The following is a 25,085-nucleotide window of genomic DNA, read 5'->3' as shown; positions in this document are numbered from 1 at the left end:
CACTGCTGTAAGCATGAGGTGATACTTGAACCCTAGAGAGGTTGCACAGGTAGTCCAACTCCTCAAGGATGAAACATCAAAATGTGCCATTGCCAGTAGGTTTGCTGTCTCCCAGCACAGTCTTAAATGCATGGAGGAGATTTCAACGGCAGTCAGTTACTGTGGGAGAGCTGGACAGCTATTGAAGGTCCTTAACCCATCAGCTGGACTGATAACTGCTCCTTTCTGGAAGGAGGAACAATCTGAGCACTGCCAAAGCTACTAAAGAACCTCCAGCAGGTCACTGATGTAGATGTCTCTGACCAAACAATCAGAAACTGACTTCATGAGGGTGGTGTGAGGACCTGACATCCTCTAGTGGGCCATGTGCTCACTGCCCAGCACCGTGGAGCCTGATTATAATTTGCTATAGAATACCAGAACTGACAGATCCACTATTGGCATCCTGTGCTGAACACCCTGAACACACGTGACAGACGTGGAAGGGTCTGGAGAAGCCGTGGAGAATGTTATGCTTCCTCTAACATTGTTTGGTCTGACTGGTCTGTGACTGCGTCTTATTAGTAATGGTCTGGGGAGGCATATCCATGGAAAGACACACAGACTTCTACAGGCCAGACAGTGTCAACCTGCTATTAGGTATTGGGATGAAATTTTTGGACCCACTGTCAGACCCTACGCTGGTGCAGTGGGTCCTGGGTTTCTCCTGGTGCATGATAATGCCTGGCCCCCACTCTCTCGTTTCACCTAAATCCAATAAAATACCTCTGGGACATTATGTTTCAGTCCAGGCCGCACCTCAGACCGTTCAGGAACTCAGTGATGCCCGGGTCCAGATCTGGTTGGAGATCCCCAGGGACACCATCCATCATCGTATTAGGAGCCCCAACGCTGACAGGCAAGCATACAAGCATGTGGGGGCCATACAAACTACTGAGAACCATTGTGTGATGCTGCAAAGAAATTTCAACAAAATAGACTAGCCTGCTGAATCATTTTTTCACTTTGATTTTCAGGGTGTCTTTGAATTCACCCCTCAGTAGGTTGATAATTTTCATTTCCATCAAACCATGTGGCATCCTTTCATTCCTAACACATCTCCCAGTCCATATCAGTGTAGAGACCCAGCATGATTTTTTTTCCCCATTGAGGTCTGATATGCTTTCAAAGTGTTTTTGAACAGTGTATTATCAGTTCTGCAAAATATGATTGGTATAAATGATTTGCATCATTACATTAGTCCACATTGATATAACGTATTTCTTCTCAACACAAAGACACTGTCTGTATTTGATTACATGTTAATACGATCTGTTAAACAGTCCGAGGATATTTTTTAGACATAAAAAGGTGAGAGCATATCAATTTGTCCTCAGAGATGCATTGTGGCTTTAAGCGCAGAGTCCATTAAGAGCCGACTACATTGGCAGTGGGAATGAATTTACTTGCTGCAAATATTCTGTATAATGATCAGTGCCAATGGGACAGTGAAAGGCTTAATTGGCAGCCCAAGTAACATTTTAGACATTTCATGCTTTGCAAGCAGAAAAAGCAAAACAACACTTGGAAATAGATTTTCCTAAATCAGATTTAAGCCATTGATTTGATATTCAACTCAAGACGTCTGTTGCAGCCTGACTGCACAAATCACATTTCAGACTACCCTGTGTGTGGGCATATGGGCAATCTAATTTCCTTTTCATTCAGCTTCATTGGATACACGCTTTTAAGTAAATACTTTAAAACACTTAGAGGACCACAGCTCACTCAATTTTACTTTGAAAATGAAGAATAGGAGGATATTTTGAGTAAAGGAGTATATTGTTAAAAAGCCGTCGCATGTCAATAGACGGTCATAATCTGGGAGTGGGTGTCATGTACTGTATGGAACCGGCAGCGTCCTGGCTGCACGTTAAGGCAGTGGGGGTGGTTGCTGCATGTGTGCTTCAGTGAGTTATTACATGTGTCAGATGCCTGTTTGCAGAATGGTGTGATAATTTTAAAGAAACCCCCCACTGCCTCGCACCCCCTCCTCCAGGGGTGATTATTCTTTCCTTCTTGCCCATAAATACATGTCCGTGCAGACACCGTATTTGCCTGCTTTTCCGTGGCGTTTGACTGGCAAGCCGGGTAATAACCTTCACGCTAGGAGGGATTAGCTGCAGAATGCAAATGGCAGATGTGACATGTGTGCATACATCTTGTTTGCAGGTAGAGAGGTTTTCTATGTGGGCTGTTTAGAGGCAAGGAGGAGAAGACAGCATGAAACTGCTGGCAACCCATATGGGAGAAATAGCTGATGAATTGATGGAGATATTGATGAATAGATGGAGGCAATCACAGCTGTAAGTTACTATTGTGCGCGGCTTGAAAATGTTTGCAGTTGTCACAGGCTGATTGCTGCATCTGGTTATCCTTGTCAGTTTGTCAAGTGTAAAAAAAAAAAAAAATGAAACGATTAAGACAGAGATGCCAGTAGTTTGCGTTTGCGTGATCATCGTCCGTGGGTAATTATATCATATGCACTGGAACAGGGAAAAAACTACACGGTGTAAATAATTAAGCAGTCATCCAGTTTTGTCATTCACCAGCTTGGATATGTTAATCACCAGCTTTGTACCATTATTTACACACAAACTGACAAACAGAATGGATATTTTAGGCATGATGTATTGAAGAGATGTGTCACATCTCCGTTTACTCCAGCCCACAGCTGTAGATTACCACTTTTGTGGCAGTTTAAGTGCAACATTTTGATGGTAAATTCCAAGATTTACCCTTTTAAGTTGGATGCATTAAACACACTATTTACAGAATCTGCAATAGTCTTATTCACTTCCTTTTCTGGCATTAGAGAGGAGGATTGATGCCCTTCTCACGTCTCAGTGATGAATTTGCTACAGCCAGTCAGTTTAGTGTAGAATAATTATTGGAACCACTGACACCATTGTCTTTATATAAAAGATGGATGTAGTCACCCTGACAAAACCCATCAGTTATTAAAATCCTGCTATGATGCAAGAAGCTGAGTGTTTTTGTTGTGACTGTCATGGACTTTAGATGTCACGAGCTGATGTCACAAGCGGGGGCACATCTGATTGTGATACTGAGGGACACTGAGTAACAAATGAACAATGAAAATAGCAATTAAGATGAAAAACTTATTTACTGAGATCATAGAGCCAGGAAAGTTGCTAATGCTGGTTTAAGGCATTTCCACAGTGGCTTTCCTTTTTAGACCTTTTAGTCCATCTTTAACAGATGTGGGGGGAAAAAATTGTTTCACGAGACTGTGAGAAACTGAATACATCCCATGATTGTAGAACCATCTTTAGCAGCAAAACCCTTCAAAATGACCTCCACTGGTGTGAACGTCTCTGACTAAACCCTGTGCTCAGTTCCTGGCACCGTTGAACAGAATTGACAGGTTCACCACCACAGAGCAGGTTCAGCCTGAACAGATGTGACAAGGTTTGGAGAAGCTGTGGACGTGGACATTATTTACCATGACTGGTTGGTGGTGGGTCAGTGATGGTGTGGGGAGGCATATCCATGGCGGGACACACAGGCCGCTAAGCAAAAAAAAAAAGATCATCCATCTTTTACAGATGTGAAAAAAAGCTTTCACAGCTCTGTGAAAAACAAGTCTGAGGGAGATTTGCTGCTGAGCTTGGGATCTTTGTCCTGTTACATGATGCGGTTTGGGCCAAGCTTTAGCTGTTGGGTGGATGACCTCAAATCTGAATTCAGAATTCTTTGATATACAGAGGAGTTCATGACAAACTCAGTGACTGGAATGTGCAGGTCCTTTGTCCTACTGTACAAGTCCAATCAACACCCCGTCACCACCATGCTTGACAGTTTGTATGAGGTGTTTGGATTTGCCAATTTATTTTAGATGCAACTTTGCAAACCTAAGCTGTGCTGCCCTGTTCTTTTTATAGCGAAGAGGCTTTCTCCTGGCAATACTCCCGAACAAGCCATACTTGTTCACTCTTTTTCTAAGTGGCAAGTCATGAAATATAACCTTTACCATGTTAATTGAGGCCTGTGGAGTCTGAGATGTAACTCCTAGGCTTTTTGCAGTTTTTCAAAGCACTGCACGGTGGATTATCTGGGATGTCCACTCCTGGGAAGATTGCAACATTGTGTTGACACACATAAACACTTCAGACCAGCAAACTGCCAGAATTTCAGTATTTATAGAGGTGCTCACACTTTCTGATGATCTTTTAATTGAGTACATGTAATTAGCAGTTCCTGGTTGCTGGCTTTTTTCATCTTCTTTTATCTGAGATTCAACTTGTGTTCCATTATACTTAAATCACAGGTGCCAGCATTCGTTTTTTTAATTTTGAGAAATTCGTGACTTTTTTTCTCCCCATTTCCATTCGATATGCTTGGCTAAGCTAGTCTGTGATGGAAAGCATACGTTTATCACATGCGGTGGTATCAATCATGTCATTCAGAGTTGATTGTGCCAAAGAAGCAAATAGCAGATTGGAAAATAAAAGAAAGACAAAATAGGATCTGTGTTCATAGTTGGGAGAGCACAATGTGTGGACAAGAGTTTTTAGATTGTAACAGTAATATGTATATTATAAAAATTCAAAATAATGCTATATTATGTTGATCAGAGGTTTTTTTTTGCCTCTTTTATTTCGCTGGCACGTTTTTCTCTTTGCTGATGCAGATTGTCATGATTTTCCAGTCTGCTCCCCCCTGGCATTTTACAGTCTTTCAGTTTATTTTGGTCGAAGCCCTTTCAGTTTGGTCCCAAGTGATTTGGCCTCTTTGGAACTCGTTTGTAAATGACCTCTCTTATGGATCGAACGTGTTGCTAATTAGCACTAATCTCTTACCTGTTTTGCACAAATTTTAGATGCAATTAGGACATTTTGAAAATAAAGTGAAATTTGCCTCCTGTAGCCTGCGTCTGTCAGTGCTGCTTGGCCCCAGTAGAGCAAAGGACAGCTATGTGTCTTGCAGCTAAAATATATGAATATTTTAAGATGCTTTTTTTCTCCAGCATTTCACCACAGACAGTGTTGGAGTCAGTGATTGTAGCATAATTACAAGCATCCTTTAAAAATACATGGGAATGGCGCTCTTGAATCTTATTAGATACTCAGTTCAGGCTAGACTAAGCATTGCTACTGGTGTTGTCTCATTTGAGAACACGAGGAGACACATACGAGCTGAAAACAGCTTAAAACCTAATTAGTTTTCTTTTTGTTTTTTGTTTTTGCCATGGAGGCTTTGGAGAAGGGGAGCCTGTGCTATAAAAACTACATTAATAATTTAAGTTCAATTTCCTCAGTTCACCTTTACTGATGATAGGTAATTTATCCTTAAGCTGTCTGAACAAGCACCAAAACAAATGCTTACAAATGCTCTATCGCCTTTGTTTTCACCTTCTACTGACCAACAGTGACACAAAAGAGCCAAAAGTTTGGAAGCAAAAAGTCTCTTTTTTTCCCCTCATTGTCTATAAAACCCTGTGAAAAAAGCCAAAGTGATAAAGCTTTAGCTGCCGCTCTGTGCCTTCCAACATTCCTTTTTCATCCGTGACAATCACCCTCCAGGCAAAATCCTACTGAAGGCATAAATCTTTAAAGTGATCACAAATACATTTCTTCTTCTTCTTTGTGTTTTTTTAATGTACTGCAAACTCGCATTTTAAATCTTCTTTTCAGCTGTGGCTGAGTATTAAGCATGGGTCGAGCTAAGATGGGAATTACATGGGGTCAGTAAATTTATTAACCAACAGCAGCATCATGCTGTGAGCTGTAAGGCCAGGCAAGCAGCCACAGACGTGACTGCAAACAGCAGTTTAGTGAGAGGCCTTTTTCATGTGTCAGCAGGCAAGTGTAATAGCATGCATGAGTAAGAGAATCAATTAAATTCAAGGTCATACAATGCCATTACCAGACCTAAGCAAGTGGGCTACGTCTTTTAAAGCAATTGCCTTTGACACTGACTCCTTGTACATGTGACAGCTGCAGTGGACAAACAGATGGAAGGTCGGAGAGAGTGACAGGAAAAACTGATTAGCAACTGTACAACAAATGGGCTTCTAACCTGCTGCCCAAAGGTCTGAAAGTGTACTCGGTAACACTTTATGCTATGTAAAGGGTGTAATTCCCCTGTAATTAAATGGATTTTCAATTTGCTGTAAATTCACTGTACTTTTCAGGCACAGGCTGCATTGTGGGGTGGATTACTCTGGGCTTTTTACATCTTTATTTTTCTTTTTTTACATCTTTATTTAAGAATCATTATGTTGACGTGCATGATGGATGTTCTGTTATTTAATTGACCATTTGTTTTATCAATATAAATGCAATACAGTGGGCCCTCGTTTATTGCAGGAGTTACGTTTGAAAAATAACCCGCAATAGGTGAGATCCGCGATGTAGCCAACTTTAGTTTTTGCAATTATTATAGATGTTTTAAGGCTGTAAAACCCGTCTCTACACACTTTATATACTTTTCTCATACGTTAAATTCTACCTTCTTTTATCATGTCCAGAAGTCCAACTTCTTGTGCAATGGTAGCATCTTCCTTTGCCTTTTGGGTGCTCCCACAGGTGCCTTTGATGGTGCAAAACGTTTCGTCGACATTGTTGTGTTTGTTGGGGAGAAAACTTACAAACCTACAATACAGCACTTCAGAGTCACACTGCTAGGGATCGAAGATTTATGTAAATTTGACAAGCTGAACTCATTCTGTACTCATTCTGTACTGATACGTTGAAATAGCATGTAATTAAAGTGTAATTACTTTATCGTAAAGTGTTTCTGTGTATTCAAAATGAGCAGCACCTCTTCCCCATTAACCTGTTATAGAGTTGAATTTTAAAGTGAAGTTCAAATAAATAAATCTGACACTAAGTGGTTACAACTCATATACTCTCCCTCTCTCTTTTTTCCTACCAAAAATGTTTTTATTATTACATTTATCTGTTGGGTTGGGAAATGGTGGCACTGACAAAAACACAGGAGGTGGAGCTGAAGGTGGCAGAGGTAAGATGTTAGGATTTTTTTGGGGAAGTGACCAGGAGGGACAGGATTAGAACTGAGTATACCAGAGGGGCAGCTATATCACAGAGATAGCTGCTGTTGAAGATGGAGCTGCCAGGCAAGAGTTAGAGAGGAGGATCCCAGTCCCTCTTCACTATATCATAGGAGGAGATGCAGAGGGTTGATGTGACAGGAGAGGATGCTAGGGATAGGGTGAGACGGAGGAAGAGGATCTTTTATGGCAACCAGTCAAAAGAAAAAAAGAAAGAGAAGGCGATCAGTGAACTGAGAGAACAGTGGTTTGAGTTATGGAAAATGACACAAAATGATTTGAGATGGTTAATAATGACACACATAACAGTGTGGTCAGTTTATATATCTGTGTGAGTGCATTAAAGCCTATTAATATTTGACAGCCGAACTGCTCGAGTGTAAGTTTCCTGCATTAGTCCTGCTCAGTGGCGCCATTGAACATTTACACAAAGCTGGATCTTTCACTGTTGTTCAAGGTGAACAGGGAGAACACATGCTATCTAGTGCACTGGCATGGTTCACTGATGAGTTTTTGATTGTTTGTGAACAATAGCGGCACTCAATGGTGCAAAGAAGGCAAGCATGTCTGCTCCCTCAGCATCCCTTTTTTAAAAGATTTTAGTGTTTCTGGCCACCTGGTGAGTGTACGCCTCACATTCAGTTTCATCTCCATGACAACCAACCAAACTTCATTCACTGAATAGGCTGCCTTAAATGCCTGAAATCTCTTTAACAGCTCAAGAGATGCGTCAGGGTTTACATATGCTACTGTGGCACTTTCAGACTGAGCGACTAACAGTTACATTTAAGAAAATATTAGAACATCAGCCTTTTCTTTTCAGTAGTGCATGGCCTTTACCGCTCAGTGGTATGCTCTGGGTGTTGAAGGGCAGATCCACAGAGACTCCTTTTTTATTTATTTTACGCTACAAAACTGACCAGCTTTAAGCTTCAGCCCTTTGCCTTGTTGTACAGAATACAGAACAGTCATCTCTTTTCTGTTTTCTTCAGTGTAAGTAGGCGCAGAGCCATTCCATTCTTCTGCCCACTGTTCAGGTCTTTGCATAGACAGTATTTGTGTTTTGGCTCTGAGCGTGGCACACTGCATAATTGCATTTTGCCGTGTCAGGTCTCACAACTGCAGACTTCAGTGGGTTCATCCACAGACACACGCCTGATTAACAATAGGCTGGCTCACATGCTTTTCATGGTTACTTAATTGTTTTGTGTCCTCTCATGTAACCCACTCTCTCTGGCATTATATTAATTAAACCTTTTAGTTAACGGCATAACTCATGCTGTTAAATCAGAAAGTACAAAGGTATTAAGTCGCCACACTGAACTAATAGTGGGCCAAGGTATGAGTCATTTTCCTCTCAGGCTTTGTGGAGTGATATTATGAATTCATGGTGGTTGAATGACAAAATTATTATTATTATATTTTTAGATTTGTGCTTAATTTGCACTATTAGCCATGCAGGATGCATCAACTCTGCCTTGTACTGTATGCCAGCACAGTCTCACCTAAACAGAATCAGATAAGCAGACTCTGTCTGTCTGCTTATTGATAAAAACAAAGAGTCTTGTCAGCTACTGACACTCTTTCCTCCGAAGACTACCATATAGGCCTTTTATGCAACAATATGACTAAATGTATGTAAAATGTGCGCAGTGTCATCACCTTTACAAGGGCAGAATTTGGCACCCTGCATCCCTTAAAATAAAGGGTCTAATTCTAACTCAAACCATCATCATTTTTTTAACTTCAATTTAACAAATTTGCCAAGTGAAAATTAGACATGCTGATCTGCACATTTAAAACAGACTTGGACTCAATATTCACCTCTTTATTTAGGATGGACCTATTAATAACTTTTACACTACTTTATAAATGTGTGTGTGTGTGTGTGTGTGTGTGTGTGTGTGTGTATGTGTATATATATATATATATATTTATTTATTTATTAGGGGTGCAACGATACTCGTATCGATATTGAACCGTTCGATACAGTGCTTTCGGTTCGGTATGCATATGTATGAACAATACAAAATTTGTAATTTATTTTATCAACTTTCCTTCTGACGATGCTGTCTGTGTTGAGCGCTCAGTGGATCTGCGCTCGACAGTGCAGCCTAGGCGGAGTAGTCGAACGCAGATTCACTGAGCGCTCAACACAGACAGCATCGTCAGAAGGAAGAGCGCAGGGCAAGCTAGCGAGACAGAAGTTAAGCTCTCCTTGCAACATGGCAAATTGAACCTCCCCCACCCTCATTCAGATCTGGCGTTTGGAATTATTTTGGTTTTCATGTGACGTATGACCCTGAAGGTAAGCGCGTCATGGACTAAAGTAAAACAGTATGTTAGATGTGCCACGCAATGCTCAATTACATGGGTGGGAACTAGTGTGTTAGCATAGTTAGCTCGTTAACGTGTCGGCCGTCTAGCCCCACGCACGGGGCGATCAGGGGTAGCTCGTTAACGGAGATTTGCCGTGTTGTGGCGTTAACGTCATTTCAACGAGATTAACGCTGACAGCACTAGTGGGAACACAACGAATATGACTGCACATTTACGCCGACATCATCCTAGTGCAAAGACAAGTGGAAGCAGACAAAAACAACAAGCATGAATGCTACAAACTTTACCCGAGTCATTTAGACAGCCGTTAGCACATGATTCTCCTTATGGGGACCTGATATGTTTAATATTGTGGCGAGCTCAGACAAGGTGGAGACGGAGGTTTCGTTTGGTCTTGCCTCCCGTGAGCTAGCCAGGGAGCACAGCCGTTTATTGACATCTGCAGAAGAACACTGCCGCTAGCTAACTGCTCAGCGCGGCAACCGCACAACAACAACAACACACAGGGCGCCCTCTGACCCCGGAAGGACACACCGTCGCAGCGAGAGGGCGTCACCCGTCACTATGGCAACATAAACAAAACATAACTGTACAAACAGAACCCCGAACAGCCCTGACCCACTACAATATGCTGCTGAGAATACAGCCCAGAAGAAGTGTATAATATAGCTTTTATTTTGGAAAGAGCCATTTCTCTGTAATAAACTCTCTTTTCCAAAGATGAGTGATTCCTCAATCAGATACAGGGCTTGCAAAATCGCTAGCCCAACGTCCCGGAGCTAGCGATTTTTCCAGTCGGGCTACCAAAATCTATCTCTGCCCTGCCCGTCGGGCTATTGTAGGAAGGAAAATATATGTCAATGCTTTTGCATTCTTTCGGAAATGTAGCTGGGTAACTATGTCATTGGCATCTGTGAGCCACTGTCAATATGTGACATATTGAAATTGCGTTTGAATTTGCGCTTGTTTTTTGCTTTCACTTTGCAATCGCGCGAACTGTGTATAGAGAGCGACAGCACTGATCTGTGAGTGATGATAATTTGTGCACCAATTCCTCTGACATCGTCTTATCAATCGTTAGCTTACTATGCAAACATGACCTGTGAAATCTCCTGCAGCAAGCTTAAACATGTGAGAGGTTGATCGCGGAGAGAATCGCTGAGCGTTGTGTGTGTGTGTGTGTGTGTGTGTGTGTGTGTGTGTGTGTGTGTGTAAAAACGGCAGGATACATATTTTAGTTCTGCTGAGCCAAATAAGACAGGTCAGGGTGAAGAAGTGACAGCCAAAGAAAAGCTTACCACAAAACGGAAAAGTTATGACAAATCAGACTATAAGGCAAAAAGAAAGTGCAGCTTTATGGTTTCATGGACAAAATAATTTCTGTGGCTGCAATATGACGAGCTATATAACCAGGGCTGCACATAAGTGGTCCGCAGGTGCGCATTCGCTGTCAAAAAAAAAAAAAAACGCACAAGATATGAAGTTGCAACGCGTGTTTGCATACATAAGATTTTCAGGAGGAGGACAGACATTTGTTTAGAACTCTTAAAGATGTCGAAGAAGCTCCTTTAAGCAATTACTTTGGTGTTCCTCCACCTCCAAACAAATGTCAGAAGGAGTCCGAACCACAAAAGAAGCACATATTCTCGGAAAAGTGGTTGCAGGAGGTGAGCTGGCTTCAAACAAATGATGAACGCACAGAGATGTGGTGCGGAATGTGCCGTGAAAATCCCACTCTAGTGGACAAAAACACTGCCTTTTATATGGACGCAAACGCGCGTTGCAACTTCTTATCTGGTGCGCGTCTTTTATTTTGACAGCGAATGCGCACATGCGGACCACTTATGTGCACCCGTGTAAATAACATAATGTTCTGCCGGGTGTGTTGTTGGTTTTCTCTCGATTTCTGAGTCGACAAGCGCCTTTGTTACTGGGACCAGTCATTTTAAGAAAGGCCCCCATTAGAACCCATGAGAAATGCAAGAAACACATTATTGCTCAGTCTGCAATATCTTTCCCAGAACAAACACCAATTGCAAATAACATACTAAAAGTAAACCTGAAAAATCTGTTTAGAACAGCGTACTATGTTGCAAAGAGTGAACTACCACTGGCAAAATTTAGCAGTCTTTGCAAACTTCAAAAAGCAAATGGCCTAGATCTTGGTTCCACTTGCCTCTTACCCGTGACTTCAGTGGAAATTTCAAATTCAGGATCTGACACAGACTGATTCATGTCCTACACAGTTCTTACAAGTTCATAGAAATTTCTGTTCAATTAGAACCAAGTATTTGAGTTGATGATTGTAATTTTTATACAATGTTGTAATTTGTTTTTCAACAATTTTTTTGATTAATGTTTTGTTTCCTTTACAATATTATACTTTAATGTATAATATTGTAAAGGAAACAAAACATCAATCAAAAAATTGCTCTCTTTTTTTATTCGGGCTACTTAAATTTATTTTGGGCTACCAAAAACTGAAGAGTCCCTGCCCGAAGGGCTACCAGGGATTTTGACATTTTGAGAGCCCTGAGATATATTTATTTTTTTAATTACTTTTGTTTCAGCAACATTAAATTTAAAAACTGTACTTTTGAGTTAAAATATATATTTATAATTTTAATAAATGACAAATTAAAAAGGCATGAACATTTTTTGTATCGAAGAAATATCGAACCGTGACACCAAAGTATCGAACCGAACCGAACTGTGAATTTTGTGTATCGTTACACCCCTAATATATATACATATATACATACATACACACACACACACACACACACACACACACACACACACACACACACACACACACACACACACACACACACATACACACATATATATATCACCAAAATTTCAGCAGTACTTTAAAGTTAAAATTATTTGCGCTTCTTTTAATGTGAGAGATAAAGTTATATAGACATTAAAATGATTCCTGCCTTTCAAAATTGCTAATAAGCTTTGGTTAGATTGCTTCTAAATACATATTTGATTTTTGCTTTGTGAAGTTCAGTCTCAGTTTCAGCTTTCAGAGCCTTACAATAAGAGAATGAATAGGGGAAGTAGGCTAAATTACTTATACAGTTAAAACCCCCTGTGTACTCGCTACTCTCTGTCTACTCCACATTTAATTCAATTCAGTTTAAATATATATTGCCAAATCACAACAAAAGTCATCTCAAGGCACTTTATTTTGTAGGATAAAGACCCTACAATAATAGAGAGAAATCCTAACAACTAGAGGACCCTATGAGCAAGCACTTTGGCAACAGTGGGAAGGAAAAACTCTTTTTTTTTTTTTTTAACAGGAAATTGCTGAGATTGGCTGGTGGTTAGAGGAGGAAGACAGGACTAAAGCCGTGCTGTGGAATAGAGCCAAGGATTAATAATAACTTATAATTAAATGCAAAGTGGTTTATAAACACATGGTGAGTAAAAAGGGTGTAGAGAAGGCGAAACACTCAGCATCATGGGAAGCCCCCAGCAGCCTACGTCTATTGCAGCCTAGGATTCAGGACCACATGGTCCGGCCCTAACTAAGTTGTGTCAAAAAGGAAAGTCTTAAGTCTAATTTTAAAAGTAGAGACCTTGTCTATCTCCTGAATCTGAGCTGGGAGCAGGTTCTACAGAAGAGGGGCCTGAAAGCTTTTAAATATCCCAGGTACCACAAGTAAACCAGACATCTGAGAGCGAAGTGCTCTATTAGTGTGATGTGCTACTATGATGTCTTTAAGATAAGATGGGGCCTGATTATTCAAGACCTTGTATGTGATGAGAAGGATTTTAGATTTGATTCTGGATTTAACAGATAATGAGTATTCTAAATTGTAAATTGTGAAAATATGTACATAGCCTTTTGAAGCTCAGATTCTTTTTATTTTATTTGTATGTATTTTGCATAGCTTGTATTTCTTTGGGGTGTTTTTCATTGTACTTGTAAATTTGTAGTTTTTCAAATTGTTTTTAAATGTTTTTTTTTTCTATTCTATTTATCTGTCTATGCCTATTTAAAAGAAATATCTTGATCTCAGTGAGACTGCAGGCAAAGCTGGATCTATTAGTATGTTCCTCAAGCGGTTATGCAAACTTTCTACTGATAACAGAATTCAGCATTATCTTTTTGTCAAAACACAAACCAGCCGATTTAGATTTCTGACTGTGAAAGAAGAAATGTCAAGCTGTTCTTTCCTTCAGGTGATTTTAGACACACTCAAGGTTGTAGATTCAGCCCTGAATCCAGAGAAAGTCGTTTTGTGTGCTGTTGTTGCTGTGCTTCAGATTACGTCTACATATTTAGGTGTTATTTATTATTTAAACTCTAAGTAACAAACAAAAAAGACCCCAGTGTGTTTGGAAGAAATCTGAAGACCAAAAACGGATATAATAATCTGTTTCTCCCATTAATTCTGTTTTAAATAGTATCTCTTATTATGTTCGATTACCATTTCCACTACAAGGCTCCTAAATAATTTATTTTCTATTTGTTCTGTGATTTGCTTTTTTTACTCTGCAATGCTGGTTTCAGCTTTTACTAAACCCTTTAGTCACGTATCTTGATGCATATATTTTGTCTTATTGTCTGTAATTCTTTGTCAGCAAAGCAAATTTTAAATCCCTCTTAGTCAGCTGATTCGGTAAAAACATGGCTATTTCTCACAGGAGCGGCTCTTATTAATCTTCATTTCCCTGAGTCTTCAATGGTGTCATGGTGTCATGATGTTGTGAAAATGTGCTTTCAGTCAGCTCATATGCCTCACACTCACAGCTGTGGACAGTGATGTCCTGACAGCACCTGAGCCATGCATATTCTCAGTATGTGATAATTAAACACTAATAATAGTGTGATATTTAGGCCTGCACATTACCCATGAACAGAAATCTGCAGGATCTGCGGTGCAGACATACAGTAAAGCTACTTTTTAAGTTTTTTTTTTTTAATTTTTTTTATCAGGACTTAACCTAAAAAAACATGTTTTCAGTTATTTAAGCTATACTTCAGCTACAGCAGTCAAACTACATCAATAGGATATAAATGATGGAAATAGCCATTGAGCGCTTATCTGTAGTTTGTGAAGCCCTTTTTAGGGGCTTTACATGTTAGCATGATTGCTTGGCATCATCTGAAGTGGCTACTGTGGCGTGAATAAGGCACGGCGGGACCACGGAGCAACGTTCAGAGCCAACTTTATTTAATTCACGTCACACCACACACACACCAACCCCTGAGTCCCCGTGTTTTAACACGGCGGGCGTGATTGCGGATGCCGTGCAGGTGCGTCCGCACGGCACCGCAAACCACGCCCCACCACATACCCCCATCGCCCGATTGAGGCCGGGGAGCAATCTGGCCGAACCTACTCCCCCCCCGCGAACTGGGGCGAGACTCGGCCCAAAACATCGGCGCCCCAGCCCAAGCGACGGGGAAGCGTCCATTCTGGTGGCCGCCCGCGCATCCAGCGGCAACGGCGAAGTTGGTCCGGAGGTCGGCCGCGTAGCAAGCGGACACGGCCCCACAGGTATGGCCGTGAGCTCCTGTACACAGGCGGCTGGGCAGACGTCAGGCGCGCAGAATCGACTGGTGGCAGCGAGGCTGGACTAGCCAGCCCGCCGACCCCCGGCTTAGCGGGGCTGTCCCGCTCCTCTGCCTCCAACTCCGGCTGCGCAGGCTGCCCTGGAGCAGGGACCTCCGTCTCCTCGCACAGCTGCTCCGCCACCGCCTCCGCCACTCCCGTTTGGAGCGGCTCCCCGCACTGCGCCTCCGCCTCCAGCAGGCACAGCCCCTCGTCCACCTCTGGGTGGAGCGACTCCTCTTCCTCCGGCAGGTGTAGACCCTCGCCCGCCTCGTCCTCCGCCTCCGATTGGAGCGGCTCCTCCACCGCTCCCGGCAGGAGCAGCCCTTCACCCGGCTGCTCCTCCTCCTCCGGCAGGCTCGGACCCCCGCGTGACTCGTCCACCACCTCCGGCTGCCGAGGTGCCCCACACGGCTCCTCCACCGCTTCACTGTCCTCGGGACACACTTGTGGGGGTGGCGCCCAGGCCCAGAGCAGCGCCACCAGCTCCCCAATCCTTTCCAGGTGGCGCTCGGACCGGTCCTGCAGCTCTTCCTGCTGGCGACGCACCTCCGCCGCCTGCTCCCGCTGGGCGGCCGCCATTTCGGCCACCCTCCGGGCCAGCTCCTCCATTCCCTGGCTCCGATACGGACCCGCCGTGCCGCCTCCTGGGTTTCGGCACCACTTGTGGAATACACCAGGCACAGACACACGCACACACAGGTAGGTACAGCCAACTTCCACATTTATTCAAGTGTTGTTGTTGTTGTTGTTGTCACAGCTGACTCAGTCACACAGTCTGACAGCTCACGAGCCCAGCTGATCTCTCCCTGGCCGCTCCTCCTCGTCTCACTATAAACACAGCGGAGGGAGACCATCATCAGTCCATAAACAACATCAGCTGTTCTTACCGGCCTCGCAGCGCCGCCCTGTTGAGCCTTCCGCTCCACTCCTCCCCTGCAGCTGCGCCCGGGGCCACGCCTCCGCCACAGCTACATTTGGAAGAGGTGCTACATTATCAAAACACTCACAAGATCTGGTTGTAAGATGCATCTATACTGCATGAGAGCATTACTTGGATATGTTATCCATCCATCCATCGGAAGGATGGATGGATAAATCCTAGCAGACAGCAAGCAGCCTAGTTGGCACCCACATCTCACTCATTCCCTGATTTAAGTGAGAGGTTATTAAAAATAATCACAGCCTCGTGAGCAGGAAAATTAGAGGAAGAGACCAGGCTGTAAACATAGGGTGCCTATAGGGACCCAACTTCAAGTACCCATTCAAGGAACAACAGTTTTTGGCACATCAATGATCTACTTTTTAACCCCAGCGGTTGGTTTTTGTTTAATAATGACAATTTTTGTGTCCAGTTTGAATTTAGCCTTACTGATGTTTTTTTAAGTACATTATGATTTTTGATGTTTGGCATCAAAAAAGCCAAACACCATTATAAAAAGAAGGTAGAAGAACACTTCTCCAACTCCAACCCCCGACGCATGTGGCAAGGACTCCAGACCATTACAGACTACAGGACCACCAAACCCTCCCCCGCATCCTCTGATGTCTCCTTCCTCAACGAGCTCAACAACTTTTATGCTCGTTTTGAGCGAGGGAACCCCACAACCACAACCAAAGCAGACATGACGCCAGACCACCAACCTCTGACTCTCTCCCCCACCGATGTAGGAGCGGTGCTGAGCAGGATCAATGTCCACAAGGCTGCAGGCCCTGATGCCATCCCCGGGCGTGTTCTCAGAGCGTGTTCTGGGGAGCTTGCAGGAGTGCTCACAGACATATTCAATCTGTCCTTGGCCCACGCTGTGGTACCGGCCTGCTTCAAATCCACCTCCATCGTCCCGATACCCAAAAACTCAAACCCATGTTGCCTCAATGACTACCGCCCAGTAGCACTCACCCCCATCATCACTAAGTGCTTAGAGCAGCTGGTCCTAGCACACTTCAAATCCTGTCTCCCCCCCACTCTGGACCCCCACCAATTCGCATACCGCCAGAACAGGAGCACAGAGGATGCAGTCTCCATCGCACTGCACTCTGTCCTCTCACACCTGGACAACAACAACACCTACGCCAGAATGCTGTTTATAGACTTCAGTTCAGCATTCAATACAATCCACCCCTCACAACTGATCAGGAAACTGACAGACCTGGGCATCAGTTCCCTCATCTGCAAATGGTTACTGGACTTCCTGACCAACCGCCCCCAACATGTCCGGCTGGATAACCACTGTTAATCTACAATCACGATGAACACCGGTGTACCACAAGGCTGTGTGATGAGCCCTTTCCTCTACTCCCTCTTCACCCACGACTGCAGACCTGCTGATGGTTCCAACACCATCATTAAGTTTGCAGATGACACCACGGTGATTGGCCTCATCAGTGACAACGATGAGGCCGCCTACAGGGAGGAGGTGGATCGTCTGGCTGAGTGGTGCGACAGAAACAACCTGCTGCTTAACACCGAGAAGACCAAGGAGCTCATCGTGGACTACAGGAGGAATGCTGACCCACATCCACCCATCCACATTAAGGGGACGGCTGTGGAGCGTGTGAGCAGCTTCAAGTTCCTGGGAGTCCACATCTCCGAGGATCTCACCTGGACGACCAACTGCTCCAAGCTGGTCAAGAAGGCTCACCAGCGCCTCTTCTTCTTGAGGACTCTGAGGAAGAACCACCTGTCCTCAGACATCCTGGTGAACTTCTATCGTTGCACCATCGAGAGCATCCTGACCAACTGTATAACAGTCTGGTACGGGAACTGCTCTGCCTCGGACCGGAAGGCGTTGCAGAGGGTCGTGAAAACTGCCCAGCGCATCGCCGGAGCACCACTTCCTGCCATAAAAGACATCTACAGGAAGCGGTGTCTGAAAAGGGCTGGGAAAATCATCAAAGACCCCAGTCACCCATCACATGGACTCTTCACCCTCCTGCCCTCTGGGAGGCGCTACAGGAGCCTCCGGACTAAGACCACCAGGTACCGGAACAGCTTCTTCCCCACAGCTGTCAGACTCCTGAACTCTGCCTCCTGACATCTGACCCACGTTAAACTCATGGACTGAACATACACACACCCACAATGGACAACTGTACCCTCAAACACACAATAATAACATGGACTGAACCACCACTCACAACCACTAGCACTTTATATAGCCTCTGTAGAAACTATCTACACCCTCACTTATCTTAACTGCACTACTGTATAGCTCTGTGTAAATAATCATTCTGTACATTCGATAATTTTTAATCCTACAACTGTTTACAACTTGCATAGTTCCCATTTCTGTATAACTGTATATCTCAGATTTCTGTAAAGTTATTTATTTCATATTCTGTATAGTTTTTCATATTTATATCCTGTTCATAGCCTGTACATAGCTTGTACTCACTACAGCCTGTACATACTTATAGTTATAGAATATTCACAACATACCTCATACCGTGTACATTATAACATACCATAATAGACCCATTTCTGTAATATACTCACATATCTATATTATTGCTAATATATATTGTAATATATCTATATCACTAAAGCACTTCTGGATGGATGCAAACTGCATTTCGTTGCCCTGTACCTGTGCATGTGCAATGACAATAAAGTTGAATTCTAATTCTAATTCTAATTTTTGCATCTCATTCACACATTTACTTGAGCCCTGTTTTGTAAACTCTCAATGATTTCTAAAGAAAATAAACAGGCTGCTTTAAAGTAAGAATAAAAAGTGTGAAAGTTTGACTGTCCAAAAACTGCATTATCTTAAAAGTGTGAAGTGAAATGTTTTTGTGATTGCATAAGCTTAAATTCTACCAGGCAAACAGCTCTAAATAATTTGCCAGGCTTGTGGAAAGGCCATTCTCATTTCATATGCTCATATTACTGCTCTGTGCGCACTGCAGTCATCCTTGTAGACTGTTTTGTCATTTAGTGGAGATATTCATAGGAGACTCATATTCCAGCTTTAAACAAGGGAAAGCAAGCCAGACTCCTACCCCTTTATGGCAGCACGGAGACCAGAGTGCAGCGCAGCGCACTTTGTGCATCTGACTGAGCAAGGCTGTCCGTTCATATTATGCTTTCACATTACAACGATCCATAAAGCGTTTTAATGTGGGCCCATCTACAAACCTTCAGTCTGAATAAAGCTAAATTACATCATGCTGCTTGCCATGTTTCTGTTTCCCCATGCACATGGTGAGGAGTTCAAAGTCACCGTGAGCCCTGTAGTGCCAATGCACCCAGTGAGTCTGGGATGAAGTTGTTTGTAAGTGGAAATATAGACCTGAAGTGGAATCCACTTTACTGCTGCACTTGCTGAAGTTTCCTGCTGCATGATTCATTTCACTCTGTATATTTAATGAAAGTGACAGCAGATTGCACCAATTAGTGGGATAACTGACGTAAAAGTAAGATGAACCACATCCTGTGTAAGTATTTTTTCCCCTTACATGCTGTGATTGATAAATATATAATAAATGGTATAAATATGCTGAGAGAGAGAGAGAGAGAGAGAGAGATATGGTAGTTTATAAAAAAAGAAAGAAAGAAATGAATTCATAAGTTTCTCGTTGAACCCGTAAAACCTCATCTACAGATATTTTACTGGATCGTGTGTTACAACATTAGCATGACACATGAATGTCCATCTGTCACTGTGATGTTTTTTAGTTTTATTGTCCAGGTTCTTTCTAGCTTTGTGTTTTTGTCTATCTTTGGAGTAGGGTTCTGTATTCTGCTGCAATTTATCTTTCTGTTATTTCTTGTTTATTTTCTTATTCCTGATACAAGTTCTTCATGGTGTTGTTATTTCATCCTTTCAGTTCGGAGCTTCTGTTTTGTAGATCCTTAGGTTCATTCTGTTAATCCCCCTTTGTTTCCCCATTCTGTTCCTCTGCAGTCTTTTTTCTGTGTTTGTCTTTTTGTCTTGTTCCCTCATTTTGTTGTGCCAAATAATCGTCTCTTCAATCAGTTGTGTTGCACTCTTCCTGTTTTATTTTGCTAAGTGTTGTTCAGTTTAAGTCCCTCTTGAGTCTTCATGTTAGTAACTCTCGACTATGTTCTCACCTGTTCTCTCTCACCTCAATATCTTGTAAGTAGATGTTGTCCGAGTGTCCCTTTGTCCTTTCTCGTGTACTCCCTCATGATTGTGTCTCCCTGCTCTTGGTTTCCTAGTTTTCAGTTTCCCTGTTCTGATTTTTGAGTTCATCCCTTGTCTCCCGAGTCCTGCATCTGGGACCACGTCCTGCCTTTCTGTGTGACTATTATATATATTATATTCAGTGAATTTTAATGCATTTGGAATAGTCTGTTGCTTTAGCAAATGCCATTGCTCACAAATCCAGGAAATCTTCTGTTAGATGATGAATAACTCCACAGCAATGCAAATGCAGTTGGAGCATCAGAGTTGCAGCAGAAGTGCTTGTGCAGATCTTGTTGGTGAAGATGAAAACCAAGCAAAGAAAGCATGTGACCACTATTGTGAGCCTGCCACCCCTGCTGAAAGCAGATGGAAGGGGAAACGTAAAATATCACGTGACAGTCATGTGATAGCATGTATAGATAGAGGGCACACTTTGCTATGACATCAACAGCTGCAAGTAATTAAAGCTTCACTGACTGGAACGTCATTCCTTATGCTGCACTGGTTATTAAAATCACAACGTTCGGATGTGAAGATGAAGTGCTTAAAATATTTTTTATTTTTTTTACAACAGCAGCCAACTCAGATATGATATTTGCACTTTAGCTTTACTTCATGTTGCTTAACAGGTCTGCCCTTGTTTTTCTTTTCATGGATAAAGGGTATTTTTTCCTACTCTTTCACACCTGACAAAATTTTGATGAAAACACTAGTAGCCCAAAAATCTTTTCAACAATGTCAGTCATTCAGTAAGCCAAATTCATTCTCCTAGCATAGGCTGCCGCTGCCTCTGCGCTCTGACCAAAATACACACAGGAGACAAAACAAAAATCCATTAAATAGTTGATGCAGCCTTGAATAAAGTCAGTACCTCTGAAGCTTTGAAATGTCTCTGTGGACTCATAAAACCAGTGACCCAGATGGCTCCCAGGTTGTGGGGAGCATGCAGTTACGCTATTTTGTGTGAATGTCAGCGGAAGGCACACACAGAGACGCACTTTAGGTGAGTTGTTTGTTGTGTGAAAATCCGTGCAGTGCGAGGCTACGCACACAGATATTGTATGACCCAAGTTCAGGTCCAGAGAGAGACAGAGGGAGAGAGGAACATGACTGAAGTGAAGCGTGCAGAGAGCAGCCTGGGTTGTGAGCAAGAACAACCTCTGCATGTGGAATGAGTTCCAGGCGGGAGGCAGAGAGGAGAGGAGGAGGAAGCACTAGCGCAAGTGCAGCAAGCTTCTCAGCACTGGTATGTTAACAACACGCCAGGTTTTGTGTGCGCCTCTGTGTGCACGTACATCATGTGTGCGTATGTGTGTATGTGTGTGTGTGAGAGAGAGAGTTATCTAGTAGATGGCAGGGTATGATTGCCGTGTGCACGAGGGAGGATGGAACTGCGAGGCACTGATTGGTTGTGCACTCTCATAGGGTGTGGCCAGAATGTGAATGACTGCTCCTGCCTTTCGCGCTGCCAGGTTTTTGGGGACAGTTTCTGAGGAGGGATGGGGTGTGTGAGACTGTGTGTGTGGAGGAGAGAGCATTGGAGCCTGTGAGAGAAGGCAGGAAAGAAAAAGGGAAAGGGGGGGCAGGAGGACAGAGAGAGAGAGAAAGAGAACAGGAGCTTGTGAAGAGAGGGAGGGAGGGAGCTTCAGGCAGCGAGGCTGGACTACCGCTCAAACACTGCAGTCTTTCTTTTGCTTCTCTGAGGAAGCTGTCTTTCTCTTCTCGCTGCCTGTCTCTCCTTCTTGCTGCTTCTTCTCTCGCTGCTTGGCCATGACCCTGGTGGACACCTTGATCTCCTTGCCCACCTAGAGAAGAGGAGAGAAAACGCTGTAGCGGAGGAGGGAGACGAGAGGAGGGGACAACCGCACACTTTGCTTCTCTGATGAGAGTCTGGAAATTAATTAACCACCATCAGCACAGGGGGGGAGAGCAGAGAGGGGCTCAGGATTAGAATAAGAGGGAGTTGAAGAGAGTGATTTGTTAGATGAGAGTGGAGAGACGCAGAACAACCCCTAGACACTTTTCAGAGACAAAAGGTTCAAGTTAGGGCAGGAACTAAAGAAGCAAGGAGGAAATTGGGCAAGGCAGGAATTCCACAGGGATACAAATTGAAGAAGCCAAAGAATGGTCTGCTCATCAGCGTCATTCATCCTTTCATGCCTTCTTCCATTCTTCCTCTCACATCCATAACACCATTCTTCCCGCTCGCCTCCTTTTCTATCTTAGTTCTTCTTTTTTTTTTGTGCTCCGTGCATGTCAGCAAAAGCACATCGCCAGTCACATGCCGAACACTCAGACGCAACTAAGACCAGAGAGTAGTGTTTCATTCTCAGCGGACGTGCGCTCTGTCTCTGAGTAAAAGAAGTTGATTAACCAAAGCAGGGGTGCTGTTATTTGCCAGCCAGGAAGCACCTGCTCAGGAATTTCTCATGAGACCAGGTAGGACCATTTCTGGATCATTTTGGCAAGTCCAAGGCGCTAGAGAGGTCAAGCTCTCCAAGCATTTACCTGATTGAACCTTTATGAGATGAAACTGCAGATCAGCTTATCTGGGAGCATCACACCTGTGTGCGAGGGATTAAAGAGATAGGGATGTGCAGATGTGTACGTGTATGTTGGGATTATGTCCTAAATGTTCAGATTTACACAGATGTTGTGGCAGGATTATGCAAACTGTCCTGCAGAATATATAATATATAAGATTCAAAAATAGCAAGTCAGTTGAAGTGAATGGCAGCATATTGTTTTCTCTCAGATTACATCAGATCACGTGTGATCCCACTCTGGGTATAATTAAATCAGTAGTTCAGGAGTTTAATTATTTTGAGGCTAGGTTGGAAATACTACTGAAATCCATCTCGCAGCCCCCCCTCAGTGGAATACCTCTTTGTCCCTCGCTGTGGACTTTGTTCAGACCTGAAGTGCACAGAGTGACTATTAAAGACTCCTAAAGGCTCATTCAGCTTCCATTATGAGACGCTCGAGCACAGACGAGACTCCATATCGGCGCAGTCCATCTCTGGACAGCAAACCCGACACGCCGCCGTTCACTTCTGGGTTTCACCGCTTTAGCGGAGAGTTCGAGTATAAGCGGCCACCGTTTGCGTTCGGCTTTCACACGACAAAGGGGCCGCAAACATCCAAGGGACGCTATGCCCAGGGCAAGAAGTATGTGGTGTTTTACCTGGACCTCTCCTTCATATTCCTCCTAGAACTGCGGCGCTGCAGGATGGCTGAGGGTTGCATGATGGCCCTGCGATATGGAATGGTCTTCTTCAATCTCCTCTTCTGGGTGAGTTCTCTGTCTTTTTTTAAAAAAAAAAATCTTTTTATATAAATATATGTATTCTTGTGCATGACTTTTGAAGAGGGGGGAGTGTTTGTTTTGCTGAAAGTGATACTTTGCTTCCTCGCCTCAGATTTTTCTTACCCTGTTTTTTTTTTTTTTTTTCCAAAGGAGCTCTCTTATGCATGTCTTTGTAACCACAGTGATGTTAGAGGAGTGAGGAGGGGGCAGAGTTGAGAAAGAGACAGATCATGCATTTAGATCATGTGTACAAAGCCCACTGTGTGGGTGAGTGGAGCCTTTTCTGCTCCCTATACAGTTCGTTGAGTGTGGGTGTGTACTGCATTGTTTGCCGTGTTAAGCTGTGGCACATTTGGAGCTTGCATTATGTGTACACTAGTTAATCACAGAGTTACCATTGTGTTGTAATTCTTCACCTACCTCTGCCTCGCCCTGCTCCCCATACAGCAGCACTTCTTAGTTCACCAAGGCATCTGCTGTCAGTCTGCTCAGTTCAGTTGATCGTATCTTTTTGCTGTGGGTTGAGGGTTGAGCTCCGCTGTGTCTGCCTGTCTCGATCCATCTCTGATAGCCTCCGTTACCGATCACTTGCATTTTCATTGTGAAGTCTGTCATGTTCCCCAGCTGTAAAGATTTCAAGCTTGTGTTGTTTTTTTTTCCCTCGCAGACTCCTGTTGTGCACTCACTTGCAACTTCTTGGAGAGCTTTATGGGGTTTTTGGCCTCTGTGGTTACCTTTCTGGGATTACTTTGATTTGTCATACGTCTGCTCTTATTGGTAACAGAATGGGATGAGGCCTTGGGCACTGAAATGCAATCTAGCTGCCAAGATGCAATCTCCCTCAAGGAATGAGTGACCTTTTCACCTCTACATCTTCAGTCAGCTATAAACGGCTGTCAGAGAAGGGTCGCAGTATTTGTTATTAGCACTCGGTGTGCATGTGTGACTGTGTGTGTGTTGCCACTGGGGATAAATAATGACCACTTGACCGAGGGTAGCTATAACCTGTTTCTGATAAGCCAGTTGTATTAGGTAAGAACAGAAGAGCTCTGCCAATTTAAAACTAAGGATGGTACATTTTGACTGTTTCGTCCCAAACTTTTTGCAGATGATTTTTAAATTTTGAGGGGATACTTCATATTCTTAAATTTGAATATTTTTTACATTGAGTTTGACATCCAGATTACAATGTATGTGGGCCACATACAGTCCACTTTAATCTTAAGTGAAGTGAAACTGGCCCTTTCGGTTGGTGTAAAGAACTTTTTACTATATATTTATTTATAAATATGCAATTTCAATGATATGTCTCAGTTTTTCGAAATGTTAAAGAAATGCTGCTGCAGTAAATTAATGTGGCAGCACAAGTCTTTGGGCTTAAATTGTAATAATTTAATGTGTAAAATCATGGTACAAGCTCTGTTAGCTCATTGCTCACAGCTTTTTTTTAGTTCACAGAAAGTGCTCTATTTTTACACAGTGGCTCTATTTTCATCGATAGAGAAAAAAACAAAAACAAAACAAACAATAATTTTTTCTCTCATTTAGTTGTTTATTCATTACTTAACCACTTTGCCGTAGCATGAATGGCCTTGGGGGAGGTCTTTACCAGTTGAAAAAGCTGTAAAATGTAGGAA

The 25,085-nt window shown here is 43.1% G+C and overlaps 1 protein-coding gene across 3 annotated transcripts in view; it reads left to right on the top strand.

Moving 5' to 3' along the window:
• The window catches only part of tspan4a (tetraspanin 4a), a 159,246-nt gene that overhangs the window by 22,808 nt on the left and 111,353 nt on the right, over positions 1-25,085 (top strand). Inside the window, exons 1-2 of one of the 3 annotated variants that reach the window (XM_040045683.1) lie at positions 21,769-22,580; positions 23,354-23,433. In XM_040045683.1, coding sequence (XP_039901617.1) covers positions 22,571-22,580; positions 23,354-23,433 — 90 coding nt within the window. In that variant the 5' untranslated portion in view covers positions 21,769-22,570. Of the gene's footprint in view, positions 1-21,763; positions 23,434-25,085 lie in introns of those variants that run through there. The other 2 variants (XM_040045684.1, XM_040045682.1) reach the window with 2 other exon arrangements.

Source organism: Simochromis diagramma, unplaced genomic scaffold (assembly GCF_900408965.1).
Source record: "Simochromis diagramma unplaced genomic scaffold, fSimDia1.1 OVJJ01000079.1, whole genome shotgun sequence".
NCBI lineage: Eukaryota > Metazoa > Chordata > Actinopteri > Cichliformes > Cichlidae > Simochromis > Simochromis diagramma.
Note: the sequence above shows the minus strand (reverse complement) of the source record. Positions and strands in the feature narration are given on the sequence as shown.